A 26,231-nucleotide genomic window follows, 5' to 3' on the forward strand; every position below is an offset into this window, starting at 1 on the left:
GCAATTTCATTTATGTTATTAGGAAAATGTGGTATGAGAGAATCAGAGAATAAAATTCTGAAGTGCTAAATTATGGTGGTTATGCTAATGGCGGAACACTGCTGACCGTATAAGATGAACCAAGATACTCTTCCTCCAGGGACTTCTTCCTAATCTTCTAAATGTCCTATAAGCCAAATTTTATAAGAGAACTGGAAATGTGCAAAACTAGGGGGTAGTTTTGTTTCTTGCAAAAATCTGGTGATAAAGATCTGAGCTAAAAATAGCGAGAATGATGGGAAATAATTCAAGAGATATTTCAAAAGCAGAATCATTTCTCACTACATGCAAAACAAAAATCATAACTAACTGCGGAAACTAAGACCTTCTCAGTCATCTCATTTCTGTTTCCTACAGCCTAGCCAGAGTGAACTACTTCTTAAAGGTCCTGAATTCTCACATAACATTTTAAAACTCCCACAATAACTGTAATATAGGCCGGGCGCGGTGGCTCACGCCTGTAATCCCAGCACCTTGGGAGGCCGAGGCAGGCAGATCACTTGAGGTCAGGAGTTCCAGCCTGGCCAACATGGTGAAACCCCGTCTCCACTAAAAATACAAAAATTAGCCAGGCATGGTGGCGGGTGCCTGTAATCCCAGCTACTCGGGAGGCTAAGGCAGGAGAATTGCTTGAACCCAGGAGGCAGAGTTGCAGTGAGCCAAGATCATGCCACTGCACTCTAGCCTGGGTGACAAGAGCAAAACTCCATCTCCAAAAAATAATAATAATAATAACTGTAATATAAAAAGCAGATAGTGTGCAGTCACTTGTATGTTACATAAGAAATAGACAGTAGAACACAGGAATGGGAAAGGCATTCAAATTTTGTGTTGGAAAATGAACGAATGAAGATAATGCAGGAGACCTTCATAACTGATTTGAGAAGGGACTGGCAGCTATCTCTTCATGATGAGATAATACAGGCTCTACCTCTATATCACCATTTTCTCTTACAACATGATCTTCCCCTTCTCTCTGCCTGTCAAAATTAACCACCTCCTTAAAGACACAATCAAAAATTTTCTCTGGGAAGTTTAAAGAAATCACCTCCTCACTTCTACCACTGTCCCCACCTATCCACACAAGCACACACACATACACAAAGAACTAGTTCCACTGTCTACTATGGTCCCACAGCACTTAGCACCTGCCTCTATTGTAGTACTTAGTACAGTGATTCATTATTCCTTTCATTATTATGTACTGTATGAGAATATCACTAGAGCTAGAATATGAATTCCATAAAGATATGGATCATGTCTTATCCAGCCTATTTCCACTAAATACCTACCACAGAACCTCACACACTACTGTTTAAATAACATATCTAATAAATAAATGAATAAACAAATGAAAACAAATTTGCTAACTCCTGGAGACCTAAAGGAACCTCAAAATGTCTGTGACTTAAAACATGCCTTTATGGGAAAAAAAAAATCTATCTTCCTATATAAACGCTTATGGCTAACCATGACCTGCTTCAACTTAAATCAGTTTTGCTACCACAGCAATAAAAAATACACATATATGGCTAGAAGTCGATGCAAAGGCCAAAAGCATCCCTACCAGGGCTGAAATGGCCAATGGGGATATTCCAAATTTTATGGTTGCAAAATGACCCAATTAATCTTAGATTTCAGCAAAGTATACATGCTAACTGAACAAAGACAAAAGTCACTGGAGCTCAAGTCATTATTCCAAGTGACTCTAAGCTGTTAGTCCCTGTGTTAATGGAGCCTGTTACACAACCCAGTATTAGAAAACACTGGAGCTCAGAGGGAGCATGCTACCCCATGCACATTTCCCAAGTATCCTCACAATAAACTTCTATTACTGAAGATAATCTATGTACTTCTCTACCTTGAGTCTTAAAAGACCTAAGTAACAGTAAATAATATAGGAAACCAAGCAGAGGAAAGAATCACACACCAAATGTGAACTGGAAAAAGTGACAATGCCAATTAGTAAAGATTAGGTGGGCTGAACACGGTAAGATTAGGTGGGCTGAGCACGGTGGCTCACGCCTGTAATCCCAACACTTTGGGAGGCCAAGGCAGGCGGATCACAAGGTCAGGAGATCGAAACCATCCTGGCTAACACAGTGAAACCCCGTCTCTACTAGAAATACAAAAAATTAGCCAGGTGTGGTGGCGGGCACCTGTAGTCCCAGCCACTTGGGAGGCTGAGGCAGGAAAATGCCGCGAACCCAGGAGGTAGAGCTTGCAGTGAGCCAAGATCGTGCCACTGCACTCCAGCCTGGGCGACGAGCGACAGTCCGTCTCAAAAAAAAAAAAAAAAAAAAGATTAGGTAGAAGGTGAGGATTCAGTTCTGAACATAATGCCTTTAAGGAGACAGTAATCAAATATTTGGGTTTTTGGTTTCGGGGGTTTCTGTTTTGTTTTGGAGACAGAGTTTCACTCTGTTGCCCAGGCTGGAGTGCAATGGCATGATCTTGGCTCACTGCAACATCTGCCTCCCGAGTCCAAACAATTCTCGTGCCCCAGCCTCCCGAGGAGCTGGGATTACAGGAGCACACTACCATGCTCGGTTAATTTTTTGTATTTTTAGTAGGGATGGGGTTTCGCCATGTTGGCCAGGCTGGTCTCAAACTCCTGGCCTCAAGAGATCCAGCCACCTTGGGCTCCCAAAGTACTGGGATTACAGGTGTGAGCCACTGTACCCGACCAGTAATCAAATGTTATTTAGGAGACTGGAAATAGTGAATAAGACTGAGTACAAAAATTCCAAGTCTCAAAAGTATTTGTGGGTCATTTCAATCAAATTGAAGCCATTAGAGTAGATAAACTCACCAAGGAAATAACTATGCAAAATAAATAAATAAAGGAGGAAAAGATAGAAAATGCAAAGTCACTGTCAATTATGCACTGTGAAGATCAGTTCATAACCGAACATAAAGCAGGCAGAGAAACAGAGGCAACAGGAGAATCAAAATGCCAGAGAAAACTTCAAGAAACAGATATGAGGAATGTTAAGAACAGAGAAAAAGTTTCTGGTCTTGCCAAAACAATAACTAATTTGCAACCTAGAGTAGTTTCATTAATAAACAAGGCCTGACCATGTTGGAAGGCTGAAACAGAATACACTCGTAGAAACAGATTTTTAAACTGGGGGGCAAAAGTGTGATTACAGGAATAAAGTCCTAAGAGCTATGAAAAGGGACATGTTCAAAGGTCAGATAAAAGGAAGAAGAGAAGAAATTGTCGTGTGACAGAAGCAAAAATTATGTAGAACAATAATCAAATGAAATTAAGATGAAAGTACATAAGGCAGCACCTCTTCCTAACAGCCACTGTATTTCAATCTTCTCTAAGAAGTAGCAGAAAGCATCTGTGTTAAATTATATGAAAACATGAGGGCAGGACAGGAAAGAAAGTGTGAAGTGAGAGGACTGGAGCTGTTTCTGAAAAGTCTGCAAACACCAAAACACATGAAACAGCTCAGTCAGTCATAAAAGGCCTTACAGCAGAAAAAATGAAGGGACTATATTTGGTCCTCTTTCTTTCTCTGTTTCCAACCTTGGAACAGCAGTTTGCAAGTTTGTGGACAGGTTGTAACTTCTGCTAAGGATGTCTCTTCAGTTTTGAAGAGACTCAGGAAAAGTTCAGAAGAAAGGAGAGAGCTGTTTATGATTGGCTAAAGGCTTTTCTTTATTATTGTGGCAGAATATACACAACATAAAGTTTACTATTTTAACATGTACATTCAGCTCTTGTGCAACAATTACTGTTATCCATTTCCCAAACTTTTTCATCATCTATAATATGGTGATCTAGTAAGAAATTCCTGGCACACTGCCCCTAAAACCTTTGGAATTTCCCGAATGATAAGGGTGGAAGAATTATCTTTTGCTATTCATAATAAGTCCCTTTCAAACATATTTGAGCTTATGCTAAAGAGATGACTCTTGGTAGGCCCCTACAAAGCTGCAGGGGAGTGGGTAGGGAAGCTGGTCACCCAAGAAATCAATCATGTGATTACATAGTCAGAACTTTCAGCCCCACCTCCAGGGAGGGGAGAAGGACTAAAGACTGACCTAATCACCAATGACCAATAATTTAATCAATCATGCCTACAGGGTGAAGCCTCCATAAAAACCCTAAATGATGGGACTCAGAGAATTTCTTCTGGATCGATGAACACATCCACGTGCTGAAAGAGTGATGCACCCCAACTCCATGGAGACATAAGCTCCTGCACTGGGGACCCTTCCAGACCTCACCCTATGTGCCTTTTCATCTGTATATCCTTTATAATAAACTGGTAATAGTAAGTAAAGTGTTTCCCTGCATTCAATGAATCATTGTAGCCAATGATTGAACTTGATTTGTAGCCAAGTCAGAAGTACCAGAGGCCTGGGGCTTGCAACTGGCATCTGAAGTGGTGGAAGTCTTTATACAACTCAGTCCTTAACCTGTGGTGTCTGACACTCACTCCAGGGAGATAGTATCAAAATTGAATTAAATGCTAGGACAGAGAACTGAGAGCTGTAGGGAGAAAACCCCAGGTATTTGGTGTCAGAAGTCTTATAAGTGTAGAAAAAGTTTTTTATCATCTCCAACCAAAATTCTATGCCCATTAAATAACTTTCCATTTTCCACTTCCCCATAGTCCCTTGTAACCACTATTCTACTTTGTTTCTATGACTTTGACTATTCTACTGGAATCATACAAATTTGTCCTTTTGTGTGTACTTTGCTTCAGTTAGCATAATGTTTTCAAGGTTCATCCATGTTGTAACATGTATCAGAATTTTATCCCTTTTTAAGGCTGAATAATATTCCATTGTATATATATATATATATATATATATATATATATATATATACCATATTTTGTTTATCCATTCATCCGCTGGTGGACACGTGAGTTGCTTCCACCTTTGGGCTGTTGTACATAATGCTGCTATGAATATAGGCACACGAATATCTTGAGACCCTGCTTTCAATTCTTTTGGGTATTGCATTAATCCGTTCTGGCGCTGCTATAAAGAAATACCTGAGACTCGGTAATGCATAAAGAAAAGAGGTTTAATTGGCTCATGGTTCTGCAGGCTATACAGGAAGCATAGCAGCTTCTGCTCTGCTTTTGGGGAAGCCTCAGGAAGCTTCCAACCATGGTGGAAGGCAAAGGGGGAGTAGCACTTCACAGGGCCACGTGGCCAGAGCAGGAGGAAGAGAGAGAGATGGAGAGGTGCTACACACTTAGAAACAACCAGATCTCGTGAGAACCCTATCACAAGACCAGCACTGTGGGATGGTGCTAAACCATTCATGAGAAACTGCCCTCATGATCCAATCACCTCCCACCAGGTCCCACCTCCAACACTGGAGATTACAATTTGACATGAGATATGGGCAGGGATACAGATCCAAAGCATATCAGGTATATACCCAGAAGTGGAATTACTGAGTCACAGGGTAATTCTATGTTTATAATTTCTTGAGGAATTGCTACACTGTTTCCCACAGTGGGTGCACTATTTCACTCTCCTACCAGCAATGCACAAGGGCTCCAATTGCTCCACATCCTCACCAACACCTGTGATTTTCTGCTGTTTTTTTTTTTTTTAATAATAGTCATCCTAAAGACTATGAGGTGGCATCTCACTGTAGTTTCGATTGCATTTCCCTGATTACTAGTGATGTCAAGCATCTCTTCATGTGCTTATTGGCCAATGTATACATTTTCTTTGGAGAAATCTCTATTTAAGTTCCTTGCCCACTTTTTATTTGGGTTATTTGTTTTGGAGAAAAGCTTTTAAAGAGAGACACAAAGGAAGGCTTTCTGTATAATCAGATCTAGCTCTCTAGTCAAAAATAATTGGTGATATAGTTTGGATGTTTGTCCCCTCCAAATCTCATGTTGAAATGTGATTCCCAATGATGGAGGTGGGGCCTAGTAGGAAGTGTTTGGGTCATGGGGGAGGATCCTTCATGAATGGCTTGGTATTGTCCCTGGCGATGAGTGAGTTCTCACTCTATTAATTCACAAGAAAGCTGGCTGTTTAAAGAGCCTGGCACCTCCTCTTCTCTCTTGGTCCCTCTCTCTCCCCATGTGACACATCTGCTCCCCCATGCCTTCTGCCATGAATAAAATCTTCCTGAAGTGTCACCAGAAACTAAGCTGATGCTGCTGCCATGCTTGTACAACCTGCAGAACCATGAGCCAAGTAAATCTTTCTTCATAAATTACCCAGTCTCAGGCATTCCTTTATACTAGCAACACAAAACAGACTAATACAATTGGTATCTGCCCTCTAGATCTTTTAGGAAACTAATCATGGAGAAGAGGCACTGGCAAGAGTGCTAACCCAGCAGAAGAGAAAAAACTTCCACCCCTGAGAACAGAGATTTCTTTTTCATAAAGTGCCTTCTACCTGATTTCAGCTCTGTAACTGTCAATCTCTTTTTCTCTTCTGGCAGATTTCCCTATCCACTAAAGCATAGGTTTTAATGACCACACTGCTGGTAGCTGTATCACTACTAATAGCAGCTACTTACTGAGTCGTAAGTGTTACTGCTATGTGCTAGGCATGATCCTTCATCTCATATGTGAAATCTCATTTAAAATTAAGTCCTACTAATGATGCCGAGAAGATTATCATGGTTCTTACACAAGGATGATATGCAAATTCATTAAGTGTTCCATTTAAGAAAAGAAAAAAGAAAAAAAAAAAAAACCTCTTGTACCCTAGCAGTTTCATCTTGAATACTGTTAAAAAAAAAAAAAAAACATACATCTTTAAAACACATGAAAGGTTTTCATCCTTCAGTCCTTCAATGTAACATTATTAAACGATGTCAAAAAGTCTCAAAGTTAGCATTAAATAACAAGCATTTTCTAAATTATACATTGAGGAGTCTGATCTTGAATCCACAAAATAAAACATCTTTTCTACATCAACTACAGGAAGTACATTTTTACCTCAAACTAGTAAAATGAAAGGTTTTGTTGTTGTTTTTGAGACGAAGTCTTGGTCTGTCACCCAGGCTGGAGTGCAGTGGCACTGCAGCCTCCGCCTCCCAAGTTCAAGCAATTCTCCTGCCTCAGCCTCCCAAGTAGCTGGGATTATAGGTGTGGGACACCATACCCAGCTAATTTTTGTATTTGTAGTAGAGACAGGGTTTCACCATGTTGGCCAGGCTGTTCTCGAACTTCTGATCTCAAGTGATCCGGCCACCTCAACCTACCAAAGTGGTGGGATTACAGGGGTGAGCCACCATGCCTGGCCATTTTTTTTTTTCAATCCTGCTCCCTTTTGCCTTTTAAAAGCTCAACATTTTATAAATATTTAGCAAATGTTTAGCTCTGAAGTAATAAAGTTGATTTTTCTTAAAAAATTCAACTAGAAGTGAACATTGTCTTTTTATACTCTTAGAAAGTTATGTGTTTCTCATGAAAAAATGCTCACTATCACTGGCCATCAGAGAAATGCAAATCAAAACCACAATGTGATACCATCTCACACCAGTTTGAATGGCAATCATTAAAAAGTCAGGAAACAACAGGTGCTGGAGAGGATGTGGAGAAATAAGAAAACTTTTACACTGTTGGTGGGACTATAAACTAGTTCAACCATTGTGGAAGACTGCGTGGCAATTCCTCAAGGATCTAGAACTAGAAATACCATTTGACCCAGCCATCCCATTACTGGGTATATACCCAAAGGTTTATAAATCATGCTGCTATAAAGACATGCACACATATGTTTACTGTGGCACAATTCACAATAGCAAAGACTTGGAACCAACCCAGATGTCCATCAATGACAGACTGGATTAAGAAAATGTGGCACATATACACCATGGAATACTATGCAGCCATAAAAAAGGGTGAGTTTACGTCCTTTGTAGGGACATGGATGAAGCTGGAAACCACCATTCTGAGCAAACTATCACAAGGACAGAAAAGCAAACACCGCATGTTCTCACTCATAGGTGGGAATTGAACAATGAGAACACTTGGACACTGGGTGGGGAACATCACACACCAGGGCCTGTTGTAGGGTGGGGGGAGTGAGGAGGGATAGCATTAGGAGATATACCTAATGTAAATGACAAGTTAATGGGTGCAGCATACCAACATGGCACATGTATACATATGTAACAAACCTGCACGTTGTGCACATGTACCCTAGAACTTAAAGCATAATAAAAAAAAAAAAAGAAAGTTATGTGTTTCTTCAAAAGATGCTGACGACGTCAGACACACTTTTTAAACAGTTTGGAAGCTGTCTTCAGAGACAAATGCTTTACAATCAATATTTCATTTAATCTTCACAAAACTCAAGGAGAAGGTAGTATATAACTTCCATTTTACGAGTAAATTCAGACAGAAAAGCTAAATAACTTGCCCACCACTGCATTTCAGTAAATGGCAGAGCTGAGATTAGAGCCAACATCTATCGGACTCTAAAGCACCAGCTCTTAATTGCTTCACTTTCTATCATTGTTTTGATAGCAAAATAGATGTAATCTGATGATCTCATAGTGTATTTACTTTTATAAAACAGTATTAAATTTATGGGGGTTTAATTAATTATTGGCACCATAAAGACCTGAAACCACCTAAGAAAATAAATGCTCTGCAATAGACAGAAGAGCTTTTTTAATTATACGAAAGTCTTGTTTTTCAACTCTATCATACCATTTCCTCTTAAGTTGGGCTCTTTGCCCAAAAGTACTCTAAAATTATAATTTTCTGGCAAGGAGTTTTAAAAGAAGCTGAAATTTTCTCTTCTTCCTTCACCCTTGGACTCTAATTTTTATTATCTAAGAATTTTCTCCACTTATCATAAACTGGAAAGTGATATGATTTCTTTACATTTCTTGTAACAAACCTATACAAAATTAACAAACACTGCAACATACTCCCTATCCCTAAGACATGTTATTACATTCGCTTTCTTAATTACTAATTACTCAAAAATCACAAATTCAGAAAATATAGACAAATTTGAAAATGCTCTAACATATTCACGTCCTATTAAAATAAATTTGAAAATTCCCTAACATATTCATGTTCTAGTAAAATAAAAATTAAAAATAATTTTATTAGCAATATGGACACCTATAAGGCTCATACATTTTAATCCAGTTCGTTGTAAGTATTCTGAAATAACCATACCTAGATTTGAGAACTAAAAAAGGCAACTGAATCTTTAATTGATTTTTTTCTTCTTTTTGAGACGGAGTCTCACTCTGTCGCCCAGGCAGGAGTGCAGTGGCACGATCTCAGTTCACTGCAATCTCCACCTCCTGGGTTGAAGCAATTCTGCCTCAGCCTCCCGAGTAGCTGGGACTACAGGTATCTGCCACCATACCTGGCTAATTTTTTTTGTATTTTTAGTAGAGACAGGGTTTCACCATGTTGGTCAGGCTGGTCTCGAACTCCCGACCTCAGGTGATCCACCTGCCTCAGCCTCCCAAAGTTCTGGGATTACAGCCGTGAGCCACCGCGCCCAGCATTTTTTTTTTTTTTTTTTTTGTCACCCAAGCGCAGTCCAAGCTGGAATGAAGTGGTATAATTACAAGTCACTGCAGCACAACCTCCTAGGCTCAAGCAATCCTCCAACCTCAGCCTCCCAAGTCACTGGGACAAAGGCATGCGCCACCACGCCCAGCTAATTTTTTGTTTGTTGTAGAGACAGGGTCTCACCAGGTCACCCAAGCTGGCGTGCAGTGGTACAATCACAGCCTGCTGCAGCCACAACCCCCCAGGCTCAGGCAATCCTTCCACATCAGCCTCCCATGTAGATGGGACTACAAGCGTGAAACACCACACCTGGCAAATTTTTTTATTTTTAGTTTACTTTAGTTTGAGACAGGGTCTCACTCTGTAGCCCAGGCTGGGGTGCGGTGGCATGATCATCGCTCACTGGAACCTCAACGTCCCAGGCTCAGGTGATGCTCCCACCTCAGCCTCCTGGCTGTGACCACAGGTGTGCACCACCATGCCCAGCTAATTTTTGTATTTTTTTGTAGAGACCAGGTTTTGCCATGTTGCCCAGGCTGGTCTCAAACTCCTAGACTAAAGCAATCTGCCTGCCTCGGCCTCCCAAGTGCTGGGATTAGTGCATGAGCTACTGCACCCAGCCTAAAATCTGCTCTTATCAACAGTGGTGTTATTTGTCTTGGATTATTTTATTTTCTATCTTTTTCATTTAAAATGACCCTAGGTCATCTGAAATATTTAGTGGTGAGAAAAAAGTAAGACTGGGTATTAGGATTACAGTGGGTCAAAGAGCAACCAGAGCAAATAGGAAGAACATAAAGATAAAAGTCTGCTCTAAATAGTCTATATCACGTAATTTGAATTTATATATGCCCAATTTCTGACTCAAACTTAGAAAATAAATGTGTAGTGGAGAGACTATCCAGAGAAAAGAGCTCAAAACCACCAGTGCCATCACTTTTGGCAGAATATCCCATAGTTTGAAAGAAAAAATCAGTTATCCTATCTATGAATAAAATGCTATTAAAAATAACAGAATATTAGTTATTAGGATATTAGTCTCCAGGTTAGGATCTTGAAATATCATTTCTTACTAAGAGAAACCACGGCTTTTTGGAGAAATGGATGATTCCAGATCTAGGACAAGAAGTATACAAGATGGGCCCCAAATATCACAGCAGACAACAAGGAAACTATCAAAAACCACTAGGGTCATGTTATCTCCTGAAGAGACTCCCACTAACCAAAGGTGAGACAATTTGCGCTTCAATGAAAGTGATTCCAATGGATTAAATCCATCAAGTATGTTTAAATCCATCTTCTCATAATGGCATTTAAAAGAAAAAAAAATGGCCACCTTTGGAGAAAGACAGGGAACTAATTCGTTATCTTGAAAACTCGTAAATAAAAGGAAAGAATCAAACATTTATCCTGTCTTTCCTTTATCAACAATACCACTGGGTAACTAAACAGAAGATGAGGGGAAGTTACTTTTTATAAAAACATTCCAATTAATAAATGAAAGCAAAATGATGTATTTAGAATTTCATTATTTTGCAACACCCACTAACCATCCACAGCCGCTAACATCACAAAAAAGAAAGACAATTAGACATTATGATATTCCCATGGTCTCGCCAAACCCCACATATATATATATATATATATATATATATATATATATATATATCACAATGCCTAAGGGATCGAACTTGAGTCTGCTCCATCTCTGGATCCAGCTGCACGTTTGCAGAAAATACAGAAGACAAAGGAACATGTTGAACTGACCTATATTAAGCAATCAGCAAAATCCAGACTCTGGGAAACTAGTACAAACAACCTGGGTTCTCCAATAGGAAAAGGAAAAGGATGGAGGACTAAACTAAAGATTAAAAGTGACAACTCATATCAAAACTGCTTTTTGGGCTGGGTGCTGTAGCTCATGCCTATAATCCCAACACTTGGGGAGGCCAAGGCAAGACCACTTGAGCCCAGGAGTTCAAGACCAGCCTAAGCAACATGGCAAGACCCCATGTCTACAAATACACAAATTACCTGGGCATGGTGGCCAATGCCTATAGTCCCAGCTCCTCAGAAGGCTGAGACAGGAGGATCCCTTGAGCCCAGGAGGGTCAGGCTGTAGTGAGCTGAGATTGCACTACTGCACTCCAGCCTCAGTGACAGGGCAAGATCCTGTCTCAAAAAACAAACAAACAAACAAACAAAACACAACCTAGAGACAGTGTTTCCCTCTTGTTGCCCAGGCTAGAGTGCAATGGTGCAATCTCAGCTCACTGCAACCTCCACCTCCTGGGTTCAAGGGATTCTCCTGCCTCAGCCTCCCGAGTAGCTGGGATTACAGGTGCCTGCCACCATGCCTAGCTAATTTTTGTATTTTTAGTAGAGATGGGGTTTTGCCATGTTGGTCAGGCTGATCTTGATCTCCTGACCTCGGGTGATCTACCCACCTCGGCCTCCCACAGTGCTGGGATTACAGGTGTGAGCCACCGTGTCTGGCCAAAACTTACTATTTCTTAATCATCAAGACTAACCTACAGTATCTAGCAATGCACATTTGGGTTATTACTACACAAGTCAGGAAAATGATTACTTATAGGGAAAGGCCACTGTGATCTATTTCTCAACCTGAGGGGTGATTACAAAGGTATCTGCCTTATAATAATTCACCAAGCCATACATGTGTTTTGTACTAATGTTTTATTTTGCAATAAAAAGATTTTTTTTTAAATAGCAGGTTACCAGCACACCTGAACATTTCAACACCTAAAAACGGCTAGATATGTTTTCCATTCTCTACTCTGAGTGAAAACAATAGGATAAAAATAGAAATCAGGCCGGGCATGGCGGCTCATGCCTGTAATCCCAGCACTTTGGGAAGCCGAGGTGAGTGGATCACCTGAGGTCAGTAGTTCGAGACCAGACAGGCCAATATGGTGAAACCCCATCTCTACTAAAAATACAAAAATTAGCTGGGTGTGGTGGCACACACCCGTAGTCCCAGCGGCTTGGGAGGCTGAGGCAGGAGAATTGCTTGAACCTATAAGGCGGAGGTTGCAGTGAGCCAAGATTGCACCATTGCATTCCAGCCTGGGCGACAGAGCAAGACTCCATCTCAAAAAAAAAAAAAAAATAGAAATCAGTGTGCATCATTTCCTCCCTACCCACTTCCTCTTCTAAAGGAACCACTTAATATCACATTTTAGGCCAATCAGATTCACTTTCTTGGGATTATGAAATTCCAAGAAAGAGATTATAGATATCCAAACCTGTTCTCCCGGTCTTTCCTCATTCCCCAAGTTGTTTCAATTCAAAACATAGGAGCCAGGATTGATTCTTTTTTTTTTCCCCTCATTCCCCACATCTAGTCTATCAGCAAGTCCTTCATTTATAACTCCAAAATATCGCAAATCTCTCAACTTCTATCTCCACTGACTCTACCATCTCAAATCACAAACTATTAAAATAGTTTCCTAACTTGTTTCTCTTTTATTCTTAACCCTCTACAATCTACTCTACCCAAAGCAGCCAAAAGGATCTTTTAAAAACATAAACTGCTTAAAATCTTGCTTAAAAACCTTTAATGACAGCACACAGAGCTCTGACTTAAATCCAAATTCCTTTCCATGGCCGGCATCATTGAATCCGTGCCCATCTCTCTGAGCTCATCTCTAGCCACTGTCCTCTTCTCCAATCCAGGCACACTGGTGTCATTTCAATTCCTCCCACACATTAAGCTCTTTCCCACCTCCAGGCCTTCTCATAGCTTTCCCCTCTGCCTGGAATACTTTTCCCTTGCTACTCACATGGATAACTTCTCAATGTCAGGTTACAACTTAAATATCACCTTCTCAGAGAAGCCTCTGCCAACTGCCCTATTAAGCAGGTTTCACCATCTTTCTCTACACACTACTTATATCTTTCATAGCTCAAGCTACAACAAGAGTGTATGTTATATGAGGGCAAAGAACCCACCTGTTTCATTCACCAATGAGCATCTGGAATGTGGAAAACAATTAATAATTACTGAATGTATGAATAAATGAGGAAATGAATGAAGTAAAGGCCGAATGCCAATTTTGCCATGAGTAGTGATCAGTAAGTAAAGAAAGCCAGTTTTCAGAAAGAACAGAGCAACACAACAGAGAACAGGAGACTATGTGGCTTGGTTCCATAAACAGAGTCAAGAAAATTAGCTGCCAATTATAAATTATAAATGTGTGTGTGTGTGTGTGTGTGTATCAAGATAGCAGAAACATCTGAAAAATTTACTCAATTCACCTCTATACTAAGATGTCTGGTATTATATAAATCTATAAACTAATTCAGAACTCAAAATAATACTACCTAAACTAATTATCATTAATGTTAACACTTTGTAATTCTCATTTTGCTATGAGTCATTTTTCAAGATATACTCCTATGATGTACTTTCAGAAATTCAAGGTAATCTTCATCTCGATATTCACAGTATGTATGCAAACAATGAATGTTTTTTTGTTGTTTTTTTGTTTTTTTGAGATGGAGTCTCTGTCGCCCAGGCTGGAGTGCGGTGGCGCAATCTCGGCTCACTGCAAGCTCCGCCTCCCGAGTTCACACGATTCTCCTGCCTCAGCCTCCCAAGTAGCTGGGACTACAGATGCCCGCCACCATGCCCGGCTAATTTTTTGTATTTTGTTTAGTAGAGACGGGGTTTCACCATGTTAGCCAGGATGGTCTCGATCTCCTGACCTCATTATCTGCCCGCCTCAGCCTCCCAAAGTGCTGGGATTACAGGCGTGAGCCACCGCACCCAGCCCAATGAACGTTTTTGAGACAGGGTCTTGCTCTGTTGCCCAGGATGGAATGCATCCACACAATCATGGCTCATTGCAGCCTCAATCTCCTGAGCTCAAGCAATTGTCCCACCTCTACCTCCCATTTATGTAAATGTGTGGGTCTGTACTGAGTCTCAGTATCAATGAATTTTTTTTTTTAAATGTTGAAAGCCAGTAATATATGATGGCCTGAAGTGTTCCTAGAGTCAACTAAAGACTGAGTTTCTCTAGTTGACATGCAACAGAAGTTTGTTTACCGGAAGTATTGCAAATTTTATTGTCGCACTCCCTCTCTCCAAGAAGGAAGAGCCAACTGACTATTCCCATCAGCACGGCCTAAAGCAATCCTAATCAAGTTAATGCCACCCTAAATTAACCAAGAAAAGCCAAAGGGAAGACAGCAGATGCTTTAGGGACCAAGTTGTTAATTCAGAGACGCTCCTGTTTGGTTGGTTCTTTTCCCCTTGGACTAACTACTTTGAACATTTTGTCCACTTGCCTACCTCTAGAATTGGAAATTTTCCCTAGGGCCTTCCTCTGAGTCTGCTGGGGTTTTTTTAAGAGTTCTTAGAGTTCATCTACTCAAAGACAACTCCAGCTCTCTATTTAGTCAATCTCTCTGATATACACACAATTTTACTTTCCAACATTCCAAGGAAACATAAATTAGAAATATACACATAAAATGACATCCACCCCTCTTCTCCCTGCAATATCTTCGTGATATTCCTACTATCTACTTAACTGGTGTGTTGCTTTCTCTCACCCACTTCCATTCATGAGCGCTGAGAGTTATCTGCTATCTCTCTCCATTCCTAATTCCTGGCCTGAGATCCGGGCTACAGATGCTACAAGTTGATGTGGGCTCTTCATGCTGAAGAATTCATGAGTACTTTCTACTTAACTCCTCTATATTCTCAACCCGATCCCTTTGCTTTTTCTTTCCATAATAATCTGTTTTCTGATGGGTAATCCATCCAAACACTCATTTGCCCTTATGAAATTAGTGTTTTCTAGCTTTCCATTTGCGTGAAGGACCCCTAACATATGACTTCAACCTTCAATTTTATTTCCCCCAAACTACCCTTTCACACTATTAAAAATAATAATAAAAAATTGCCACAGAATCCAACTATAGCTTAAATTAAAGAACTCACCTGTCTTGAGAGTAAGTATGCTTCAATAGCTTATTCTTTTACTATCCTTTTAATGTTTTCATTGTTCAATGCTAACCTGCCCTCCAACCATACCTTAATCAACGAATTACACATTTTAAATAACTACTAACACTACAACCTATTTGAGGAACAAGCCTATCTGGTAAAGTGTCTCACTCCAGCAGTGATATTCTGTCCTCTCTTTGACAAGTATTAAATATATTTTCATGCTGCCCACCTGTCTATCATAGAGACCCACCTCCCTTCTATGAAGGTTCCACCTGGTGAAGAGCCCATGTTTTCTGGTCATTTACCTTTCTACCTATCAAAGCTGGACTATTATGTGGTCATTTTTCTCTCAGCTAGCAGTTCCCCTATAAAAAATCCAATAAATTCGGCTGCACGGTAACTCAAGCCTGTAATCCCAGCACTTTGGGAGGCCAAGGTGGGTGGATCACGAGGTCATGAGATCGAGACCATCCTGGCTAACACGGAAAAACCCCATCTCTACTAAAAATACAAAAAAGTTAACCTGGTGTGGTGGCAGGCGCCTGCAGTCCCAGCTACTCAGGAGGGTGAGGCAGGATAATGGCGTGAACCTGGGAGGCAGAGCTCGCAGTGAGCCGAGATTGTGCCACTGCACTCCGGCCTGGGCGACAGAGCAAGATTCCACCTCAAAAAAAATAATAAAATAATAAAATAAATCCAACAAATTCCATCTAACCAAAATGCTAATTAATGATCATTTAATAAAGGAGTCCCCAACTCCTTTACAGCACAATACAGTGGACCAGTACTGGTCCATGGCCTGTTAGGAACCAGGCAACAGAGCAGGAGGTGAGCTATACGCGAGCATTACCGCCCTTGCTCTGGGCTCCAGCTCCTGTCAGATCAGCAGTAGCATTAGATTCTCATAGGAGTGCGAACCCTATTGTGCTGTGCATGCAAGGAATCTAGGTTGCACGCTCCTTATGAGAATCTAACTATTGCCTGATGATCTGAGGTGGAAGTTTCATCCTGAAACCATTTCGCCCCCAACCAAACCATCTGTGCAAAAATCATTTCCCACGAGACTGGTCCCTGGTGCCAAAATGGTTGGGGATCTATGATTTAATGAATTTCCCTTCCCAGAGGGAAATCCTTTTAATAACGACTTTGGCCAGCTTGGGCAACATGGCAAGACCTCATCTCTACAAATTAAAAAAAAAAAAAAAAATTAGGTATGGTGGTGCATGCTTGTGGTCCCAGCTAATCAGGGAGGCTGAGGTGAGAGGATCACCTGAGCCCAGGGAGGTCAAGGCTGCAGTGAGCCATGATTGTGCCACTGCACTCCAGCCAGGGCGATAGAGTGAGACCCAATCTCAACAACAAAAAAAAAGTTAAAAAGAAAAAAAAGGACTTCTGAAGACCTCAGTGACAAGTATGTTAACGAAATCTAAGGAATCTAAAAACTACTCTGGTACCTCAAGTCGGTGACATGGGTGACCACATCTATTGCCTATGTTTAACACAAACCTTGTTAAGGAGAGCAAATCAATGAATATGAGGGTGAGAGGTGCCTTAAAAATCATCTAGGTCTCTGAGTCATGATTCTTGAACTGGGCTACACACTGGAATCTCCAACTCCCAGAGGAGAAGAAGATGCCCAAAGAAGCAAATTTCAAAGTCAGTGACAAGGCCAGGCCTAATACCCATGCCTAACATTATGTGTTGATACGTGTACATACATACATATATATATACACACATACATACACACACACATATATATGTAACATACTAAAAATATAAAGGCATGTATGGGAAGGACAAATATCCAATTCATGTCAGTGATTACCTTTTGGGGGATGGGAAGGGAGTGTAATTGAGAAGAAATACACATGGTGGCTTCAAATGTATTGGTAATATTTTTATTAATATTTCTTAAACTGGATGGTAATACCTAAGTATCTATTAAATTACGCTCTGTTCTCTTTTTTCTTTTTGTTTTCTTTTTATTTTTATTTTTGTTTCTTTGAGACAGGGTCTCACTTTGTCATCCAGGCTAGAGTGCAGTGGCACAATCATAGCTCACTGAAACCTCCCACTGCTGGGCTCAAGCAATCCTCCCACCTCAGCCCCACAAAGTGCTGAGATTACAAGGCGTGCACCACCGCAGTAGGCCCTCATTATCTTCTGGATATCTAAAATTTTGTAATAAAATAGAATAAAAAGATGGTATATAATCAAATGGATATCACGTTAGGAAGTCAGTGAAATATCTCAGGCTAGAAAGTACTCAGAAAACATACTTGATGAGGTAGGCTTTGATGGAAGAATAAAACATAGATTATTCTTCAGGCAAAAAGTAACACAAACTTTTCTAAAGGAAAAATGTGAATAAAGGTAAAGCTGGGAGTACCCACAGCCTATAACATAAATAAAGAACAATGGGGGCCAGGCACGGTGGTTCATGCCTGTAATCCCAGCGCTTTGGGTGGCCGAGGCAGGTGGATCACCTGAGGTCTGGAGTTGGAGACCAGCCTGGCCAACATGGCGAAACGTTGTCTCTACTAAAACGCAAAAATGAGCTGGGCGTGGTGGCGCCCGCCTGTAATCCCAGCCTCTCAGGAGGCTGAGGGACGAGAATCGCTTGAATCAGGATGCCAGAGGTTGCAGTGAGCCGAGATTGTACCACTCCATCTCAAAACCAAACAAAATAGTTTTGAAAACCACTGGACTAAAGCGTCCAGCTAGAAGGTACTGCTGCAATTCAAAAGTGAGGGTCATAAAACCATGGAATGGGTTTTATGGGGTAGTACTCTTGAGAAAGAAAACAGAAAAAATTAATCCACCAACTTTTTAATAGAAAATTTGATAGGCTGTAGTGACAAACTAGATGGGATAATGAAAGAGTAAGACCTACCTGAAAAAATAAAAAATGCCAACTGAGCAGCAGCTTCTAGTCATACTTGAACATCAACGACATCGATAAGGCCATGTAAAAGTCAGCACTAAGGAAGTGTTATTCAAGGCAGAAAAGCAAAATGGCACTTTTATAAAGATTAAGAGCAGAATAAGCAACAGAGACCAGGAGATTACAGAAAAAGAGGACCACTACATCATGGAATGATAAGAAAGAGAGTTTCAAAAAGAGCCATCACTGTATACAACAAGAGGGTGCACAGCCTTTGTGGCCAATCAGATGCAGAATTCTGGCACTTTCTCCACTTGACCAAGTTATTTAACGTCTTTGAGCCTCATATAATAAGGAAAACAGAAGTTAACAACTAACACTGTTGAACACATAGGGGCTTCAAATATATTTGTCAAATTTTATTTCTTAAGCTCAGTTGTGATACATAAATATTTATTAAATTAGTCCCCATTATCTTTTGTTGTTTTTGTTTTGTTTTTGTTTTTTTGAGACAGGGTCTTGCTCTGTCCCAAGTGCTTTACATATCACCTCATTTAATCCCCACAATACATTTCACAGATGAAGAAATTAAACTTAGAACTAGCATAATAAGTAGCAGAGCCAGGATTACTATTTCTTAGGATTTAAATAATGTATACTTAAATTTCCTGGCAAACAGGATGACCTCAAAAGGAGTAGCTATATTTCATTATTAGGAGATAATAATCAATAGGGGCAAAACTGCCAGTAATTCCTGTCATAGCCTTCCATGTGGCAAACTCTCTCAACATCCTCATCTATAAATTAGGATTAATACCTATAATCCAATCTACTCCATAGGGTTGCTGTGAGGATTAAATATTATGAATATGAAAATTCTATAAAAAATGTTGAGACATTCAAATATCAGGGATTGCTGTCACATATCTTTCGCCTTCAAAAATGCTTTTGCAGCATTTTTGTTCACTACTTCAAAATAAGACTCTGAATAAGCTAAAAATAAGTCTGTTAAAAGTGCAACCACCACTTTGAAAAGTATAAATCACCACAGAATTGCCGCCTACACCTGCCCCTGACTCCTCCAGGTTCTCTAATGTCTCCACAAGGGCAAGGATTCTCTTACACCTATAATGAAACTCTGATAACTTACAGTACAGCTAATCAATAGAGAGCTGCACTTCAATTCAGAGTTGTTCAAACTGGACTACTGTGTTTTCTCAAAGGTGCTCCTTCCAGTTCTTCCAGAAAAGAAAAAAGTGCCCAATTCTCTTATATTGTATTAAAACGGTGCCCAATGAGTAGAATGCAGGTAACTTACAAAATGCTAGAAAAGAATCTATCAATTGACTTGCTCAAGTGCTCTGACAGCAGGTCCCTTTTGGAAACTCCTTCACGACCCCCCCTTTTTTCCACCTGAACAGATGGCTTCCAGGCTTCAAGGCTCACATGTCTAGTCACACAATTCACAATAGCTCCCAAAGTTCCTAACTTTTCAATTATCCCATGTTCTTGAACACACCTTTCATCTAAAGATCTCTAGCTGTCAAAGCATACGAACTCTTTAATCTTCACAACAGCACTATCTGAGAGATTACTATCCTTATTTTATAAGTTAAAAATGAAAGACTGAGGTTAAATGTTTTAGCAACATCAAACAATTCGTTAATTCATTCTTGGGGAGAGAGGAATACATACTATGAACTTCTGTCAATGGACAACCTAGATTTGGCTTCCTAAGATCATTGCAAATATTAGCTCAAACACATCCCACTCTTGTATGCATACATTTCCAACACAGGTGTCAAAGATTAAATATAAACTATTAATAACAGTAAATACCATACCAAAGCAGCACTATTTTTACACGCAAAACTATATTGGGGGAGGGGGTTCTAATTTAAACTTCCCACTGTCTTGCATCCATAAATACTTTTGAACTTGAGGGGGTAGGGGGAAGAACACCTGTCAGAGCAGCACATCCACAATGTTTTACAGACTGTGTAGCTATTAATATTTAATTCCTCCCGCCCCGGGAGGTCAGGCCGCAGGGAGCCCGGCGCTGCCCACCCGACTTTCCACGCGCCAGGCCTGCCGGCCGCAGGGGAGGCTCCGGCTCCCGCTCCCCTCAGGTCCCCTCGCCCGTGGACAGACGCGGCGGGACACTCGGACCCGCCTCCCGACCTCAGCGCGCCCGGCTCGGGGCCCGGCGGGCGGGGAGAGGGTCGCAGCAGGGCCTGGCCTAGCCACCCCCGCCCCGCGGCCGCCGGCGCCGCTTCCCTCCTTCTTCCCGCTCCCCGATTCGTTACCTCTTAGGCGCCGGCGGCTGCTCCATGGCGGCCGGGGGCAGAGAGAGGGACCTGGTGGACGGCGAAGGCCGAAAGGAGGAAAGGAGCCGGGGCACCGGCCGGCCGAGCCTAGGGCACCACAGAGGGAAACTCTGGGAACTCGGACCAACTTTCCCGTAACTCCGCGGCGGATCTCCCTCCCGCTTAGGAGCGCGGCTCCTCCCGCCCCGCCCCTCCCCGCCCCCGGCCGCCGGCCGCCAGCCTGCGGCTGCGGCTCAGAGAAGGTGGGCGGAGCCGGGCGCCGCGGCGGGGGGCGGAGCCTGCCGCGGCCTGGGTTGGCGGGCGGGGCCGGTGCCGCGGCGGGTGGGCGGGGCCGGGGACGAAGGCCCGGCTGGCCCCAGAGCCCCGTGACCAGGAAAAGGAGAAGGTTCCGCTAGAGCTAGGGGGCGAGGCCGGAGCCGCTCTAGGCTGGGGATGGGCAAGTCCCTATGAGCTGGCCCAGAGCTCCGCCCCTAGCCTGCCCTCACTACGGTTTGCCCTGATCCAATTTGACTCATTTCTTTGGCTTTCCCAACGACACATCCTAACATCGTGTGAATCCGTTTGAAGTATTACTTTCTCACTGCCCACGCTTCCCTCTCTAGTTCTGTTTATAATTATCGGTTATGTTTTCCCCCAGCCATTTGACATGTGTAGGCCACAGTACTAGGGATACTTCTGGAAATTCTTGTTTGATTTTTATTGTGGACAAGCTCCTCGCTACATTTCACAATAATTACATCTAATTACCGAGAAAATAATTCGTACAGTGAGATCTCTCGGTGCACCAAATTCAGTTGCACTGGGCCCTTGCAGCTGTCCCATTGGGTAACCTGGCAAGCCTGTCACAAATTATGCTGCCAGGAAGAATACTCAAGAAAAGTTTGTTTCCTCCCCTCTTTGGTCCTCTCCCCCAACCTGGTCCCAGCAGCCCTCATCCCATTGTAATCTGACCACTGCATGCATCCATATTGTGGGTATACTTTTAACCTTAAATTCCATATATACCTTTCACATAACAATATACAGCTGCTACATGAGTTTACTTGTTTTTGTCAGAAATTGTCAAGATGGGCCGGGCGCGGTGGCTCACGCCTGTAATCCCAATACTTTGGGAGGCCAAGGCGGGCGGATCACTTGAGCTCAGGAGTTCAAGACCAGCCTGGCCAACATGGTGAAACCTCGTCTCTACTAAAAATACAAAAGTTAGCCGGGCGTGGTGATGCGCCTGTACTCCCAGCTACTTGGGAGGCTGAGGCAAGAGAATCACTTGAACCCGGGAGGCAGAGGTTGCAGTGATCCGAGATCGCGCCACTGCACTCCAGCCTGGGTGACAGAGCAGACCTTGTCTCAAAAAAGAAAAAGAAAGAAAGAAATTGTCAAGATGTAGAGTTACATAGAATTTTCTTGGAGGTTAGAACAATAAATATGAAGAGAATGTTAAATAAAGGAAACCAATTTGAAGAGAATGTTGAATAATGTGAATATTTGCCCAAATTAAACTTGACTATTAGCAGCTAATACAAGTTTAGTTTAGTCCTCTTTTTGCATTATTTTAAGTTTCACTATGTAATAAACTTACACTATTTTCAAACCATTATATTCTTTCCTAAATTTAGTTATTTTAAGACCATTCATTTTTGAAACTCTAATTCTGAGAACAAGAAAAAGGGTTTTTTTTGTTTTGTTTTTTTGAGACAGGTTCTCACTGTCCCCCAGGCTGGAGTGCAGTGGTGTGATCATGCCTCACTGCAGCCTCAACCTCCCGGGCTCAAGCAATCTTCCCACCTCTGCCTCCCAAGTAGCTAGGACTACAATGCCCAGCTACAAAATTTTATACTTGTTTGCATTTATTAAAGATCCACAGTCTGACTGTTCAGAAATAACAGGACAACAACAATTTTAAAACCTAAATATTTAAAATGTTAAAGCTGAGAAGAATCTTTGAAATTACTCCACTCTAACCCCCCCAACTCTCATCTTCACTTCCATGCCATACTCCCAGCTTTTTTTTTCTTTCACTCTTGTTGCCCAGACTTGAGTGCAATGCCGTGATCTCAGCTCACTGCAACCTCTGCCTCCCTGGTTCAAGAGATTATCCTGCCTCAGCCTCCCTAATAGCTGGGATTACAGGCACCCGCCACCACGCCCAGCTAATTTTTCGTATTTTTAGTAGAGACAGGGTTTCACTATGTTGGCCAAGCTGGTCTTGAACTCGTGACCTCAGGCAATCCACCCACCTCAGCCACCCAAAGTGCTGCGATTACAGGCATGAGCCACTATGCCAGGCTCACTCCCATCTTTTTGTATTTCATCAGAGAAACCTCTTGAGGAAGGCTGGGCGAGGTGGCTCACACCTTCAACCCCAACACTTTGGGAATCCAAGGCAGGCAGATAGCTTGAGCCCATGAGTTTGAGATCAGCCTGGGAAACATGGTGAAACCCATCTCTACAAAAAAAAAAAAAAAAAAAATACAAAAGAAATAGCTGGGCATGGTGGCATGCACCTGTAGTCCCAACTACTAGGCTTCAGTGAGCCATGATCAAGCCACTGCACTCCAGCCTGAGCAATAGAGTGAGACCCTGTTTCAAAAGAAAGAAAAGAAAGAAAGAGATAGAGAGAGAGAGGGAGGGAGGGAGGGAGGGAGGGAAGGAGGGAGGGAGGAAGGAAGGAAAGAGAGAAAGAAAGAAAGAAAATAAATGATCCCTGAATTGTTTTACCAACAGCAATCTCCAGGGAGGCTTTCCCAGTCAAACCACCAGCACCATCACCCACTATCTGTCACATTTAAGTTGTGATAGAGATACTGTCTTGTATATATGTCCGTAGCACCGTGTTGGCTTTTGTATGAAACTTGTCACACTATATTGAAGTTCTGTTTATTAGGCTGTCATCCCAACCCAACTATGAGTTGATTGAAAGTTGAGCCATATCTTTATTCTCTATACCTTGCATAGCAAGTGCCTGATAAATCGTAAGGGCACTGGGCTGGATAGCATCCTTTTGGTCCTGCAGATTCATTCTCCATCCTTTTCCATCTGCTCTCTGCTCTGAGAGCTAATATGTATGGCTGACATCAGAAGCCCCTTGGCTTATGGTTGGGTCTGATGATAGACCCAGCAAGAGATCATCTGAGGGAGAAAGGAGGGTGAGGTCAGACTATTGGATGCCCTGGTTCCCTTCCTGTGAGGTGACCTAGGGCTAGCTGTGTTCCAGAGAATCATGGCTCTTTGCAAGGCAAACTACTCTACCTAATTATTCCTCCTTCCCCTTGACCCTTTGGGCCTGAGTATCATGGCTGCTCTGCTATTCCCTGGGTTTCTTCTCTATGTCCTATGTTCCCCTAACCTCAATCCTCAACTGATGCTTTGTAAATTAAACTCTTTTCAATTGACACTAATTTGATTGCACCTTCTAAAGGGCTTATGATCTTGACTGATACACCCATAAAGAATTGTGGAAGTAGGAGGAATACTATCAGAAAATAAATTTCTGAGGTCTTTCCTCAACTTGAAAAGGGAGAAGACTAATAATTATCATACGACTCCAATAGGATCAGACACTAGGCCTCCATTTTCTCATTAAACCCTGAAAACAACCTTGTGAAGTAGTTATTTCCATTTTAAAGGTGAGAAAACTGAGGTTCAAAAGTGTGAAAGGAGTTACCCTAGGATAAACAGAATGTCTGTGTTCTAATCCAGGCCTTTAAGACTCCAAAGCTGGGCCTTATTCCATTGTAGATCAGTCAACAAATATTTTTTGAGCACTTAAGTATGCCAGGCACTGTTCTAGGTGCTGGATATTCATCAGTAAAGAAAAGAGACAAATAGACAAAAATCCCTGCCTTCAGGGGATTTACATTCTGGTTGGGGAAACATAATAAGATAAAAAAGTACCTAATGGGTCATGTTAGAGATTGAAAACTGGTAAGGAAGAAAAGTGAAATGGAAAAAGGGAATATAAAGTGGAGGGGAAGAGGCCGGACGTGGTGGCTCACGCCTATAATCCCAGCACTTTGGGAGGCCAAGGTGGGCGGATCACTTGAGGTCAGCAGTTTGAGACCAGCTTGGCCAACATGGTGAAACCCCGTCTCTACTAAAAAAATACAAAAATTAGCTGGGTGTGGTGGTGGGCACCTGTAGTCCCAGCTACTCAGGAGGTCAAGGCAGGAGAATGCGTGAACCTGGGAGGCAGAGGTTGCAGTGAGCCAAGATTGCGCCACTGCACCCCAGCCTGGACAACAGAGCAAAACTCTGCCTCAAAAAAATAAAAAGTAAATAAAAATAAAGTGGAGGGGAAGGGATGAAATTCAGGTAGGATGGCAAAGGAAGGCCTCAATGAGAGAGTGACTAAGGAAGTGGAGGCCAGAGCCATGCAGATAGCATGAATGTGAGGCCAAGGGAATGTTAGAATGTGAGGCCAAGGGAACAATAAGTGCTAAGGCCCAGAGGCAGGACTGTGCCTGTTGTGTTGTGTGTTACTCAATAAAGGAATTGTTTTTCTCCTGAATTACGTAGAAGAAGAAAAAAAAATGCTTCAAGCTTCTGTTTTACTTTGTCTGTGGAAAACCAACCTGAAGATTCCAGGAAGAAAGCATAGAAGTCACCATTCAAACTGCAAATAAGAGGCAGCAGCATTCATGAACAAAGGAAAGCTGCAGGAACATTTGAGATACAGATAAGGGTCACCCAGCTTCACTTAACTGTGAAAGTAAGGTAATCGGCCAGGCGCAGTGGCTCACGCCTGTAATCCCAGCACCTTGGGAGGCCAAGGCGGGCAGATCACGAGGTCAGGAGATCGAGACCATCCTGGCTAACAAGGTGAAACCCCATTTCTACTAAAAATACAAAAAATTAGCCAGGCGTGGTGGTGGGCACCTGTACTCCCAGCTACTCGGGAGGCTGAGGCAGGAGAACAGCGTGAACCCGGGAGGCGAAGCTTGCAGTGAGCCGAGATAGTGCTACTGCACTCCAGCCTGGGCGACAGAGCAAGACTCTGTCCCAAAAAAAAAAAAAAAAAAGGAAAGTAAGGTAATCTGTTTCTGCTTCCAACAGCTCCATTTGGAATCGAGATTAAATATACACTTTAATTATACTAGCAAACAGCTGATTACAATTCTCAGTTGAGTGCTCTAAGAGAAATGGGAAAGAAATCTGCAATTTGAGATCCAGTGCCTTTGAATAACAAAAAGCATACATTCTTGTTTGGTTTTTTTTTTTTTTAAAAGGCAAGAAAGGCTTTATTTAAGACCATTGCAAAGGGGTCAAGACTGTTACAACAGAGGACAAAAATTGAACTCAACTACTCCAAAACAAAAGGTTGGAGTGTTTGTGCTTGCTGAGGTGAGCTACTGGAAAAGTCCTAGAGGACATTAGCCCGGAAGTTGGCTTGTGTGCTTAGGCCATCTCTGTTTGCTAATTGGTGCTTATTGAAGTTAGGCTTCTATCTTCTCACGGAGACTGGAAGATAGGGCTGCTGTTTTTCTTGATGTTTATATTTCAAA

The 26,231-nt window shown here is 42.0% G+C and overlaps 1 protein-coding gene across 6 annotated transcripts in view; it reads right to left on the reverse strand.

Annotated features, from left to right (window-relative positions):
* Positions 1 to 20,933, reverse strand: part of STK3 (serine/threonine kinase 3) — a 505,519-nt gene extending 484,586 nt beyond the window's left edge. For 4 of the 6 annotated variants that reach the window (XM_063606449.1, XM_063606447.1, XM_063606448.1 and 1 more), the window contains exon 1: positions 20,710 to 20,932. In XM_063606449.1, the coding sequence (XP_063462519.1) occupies positions 20,710 to 20,735 (26 nt within the window). In that variant the 5' untranslated portion in view covers positions 20,736 to 20,932. Of the gene's footprint in view, positions 1 to 20,709 lie in introns of all 6 variants that reach the window. The other 2 variants (XM_063606446.1, XM_063606445.1) reach the window with 1 other exon arrangement.
* Positions 20,934 to 26,231: the final 5,298 nt, after the last annotated feature.

This window comes from Pan paniscus, chromosome 7 (assembly GCF_029289425.2).
Source record: "Pan paniscus chromosome 7, NHGRI_mPanPan1-v2.0_pri, whole genome shotgun sequence".
Classification (NCBI taxonomy): domain Eukaryota; kingdom Metazoa; phylum Chordata; class Mammalia; order Primates; family Hominidae; genus Pan; species Pan paniscus.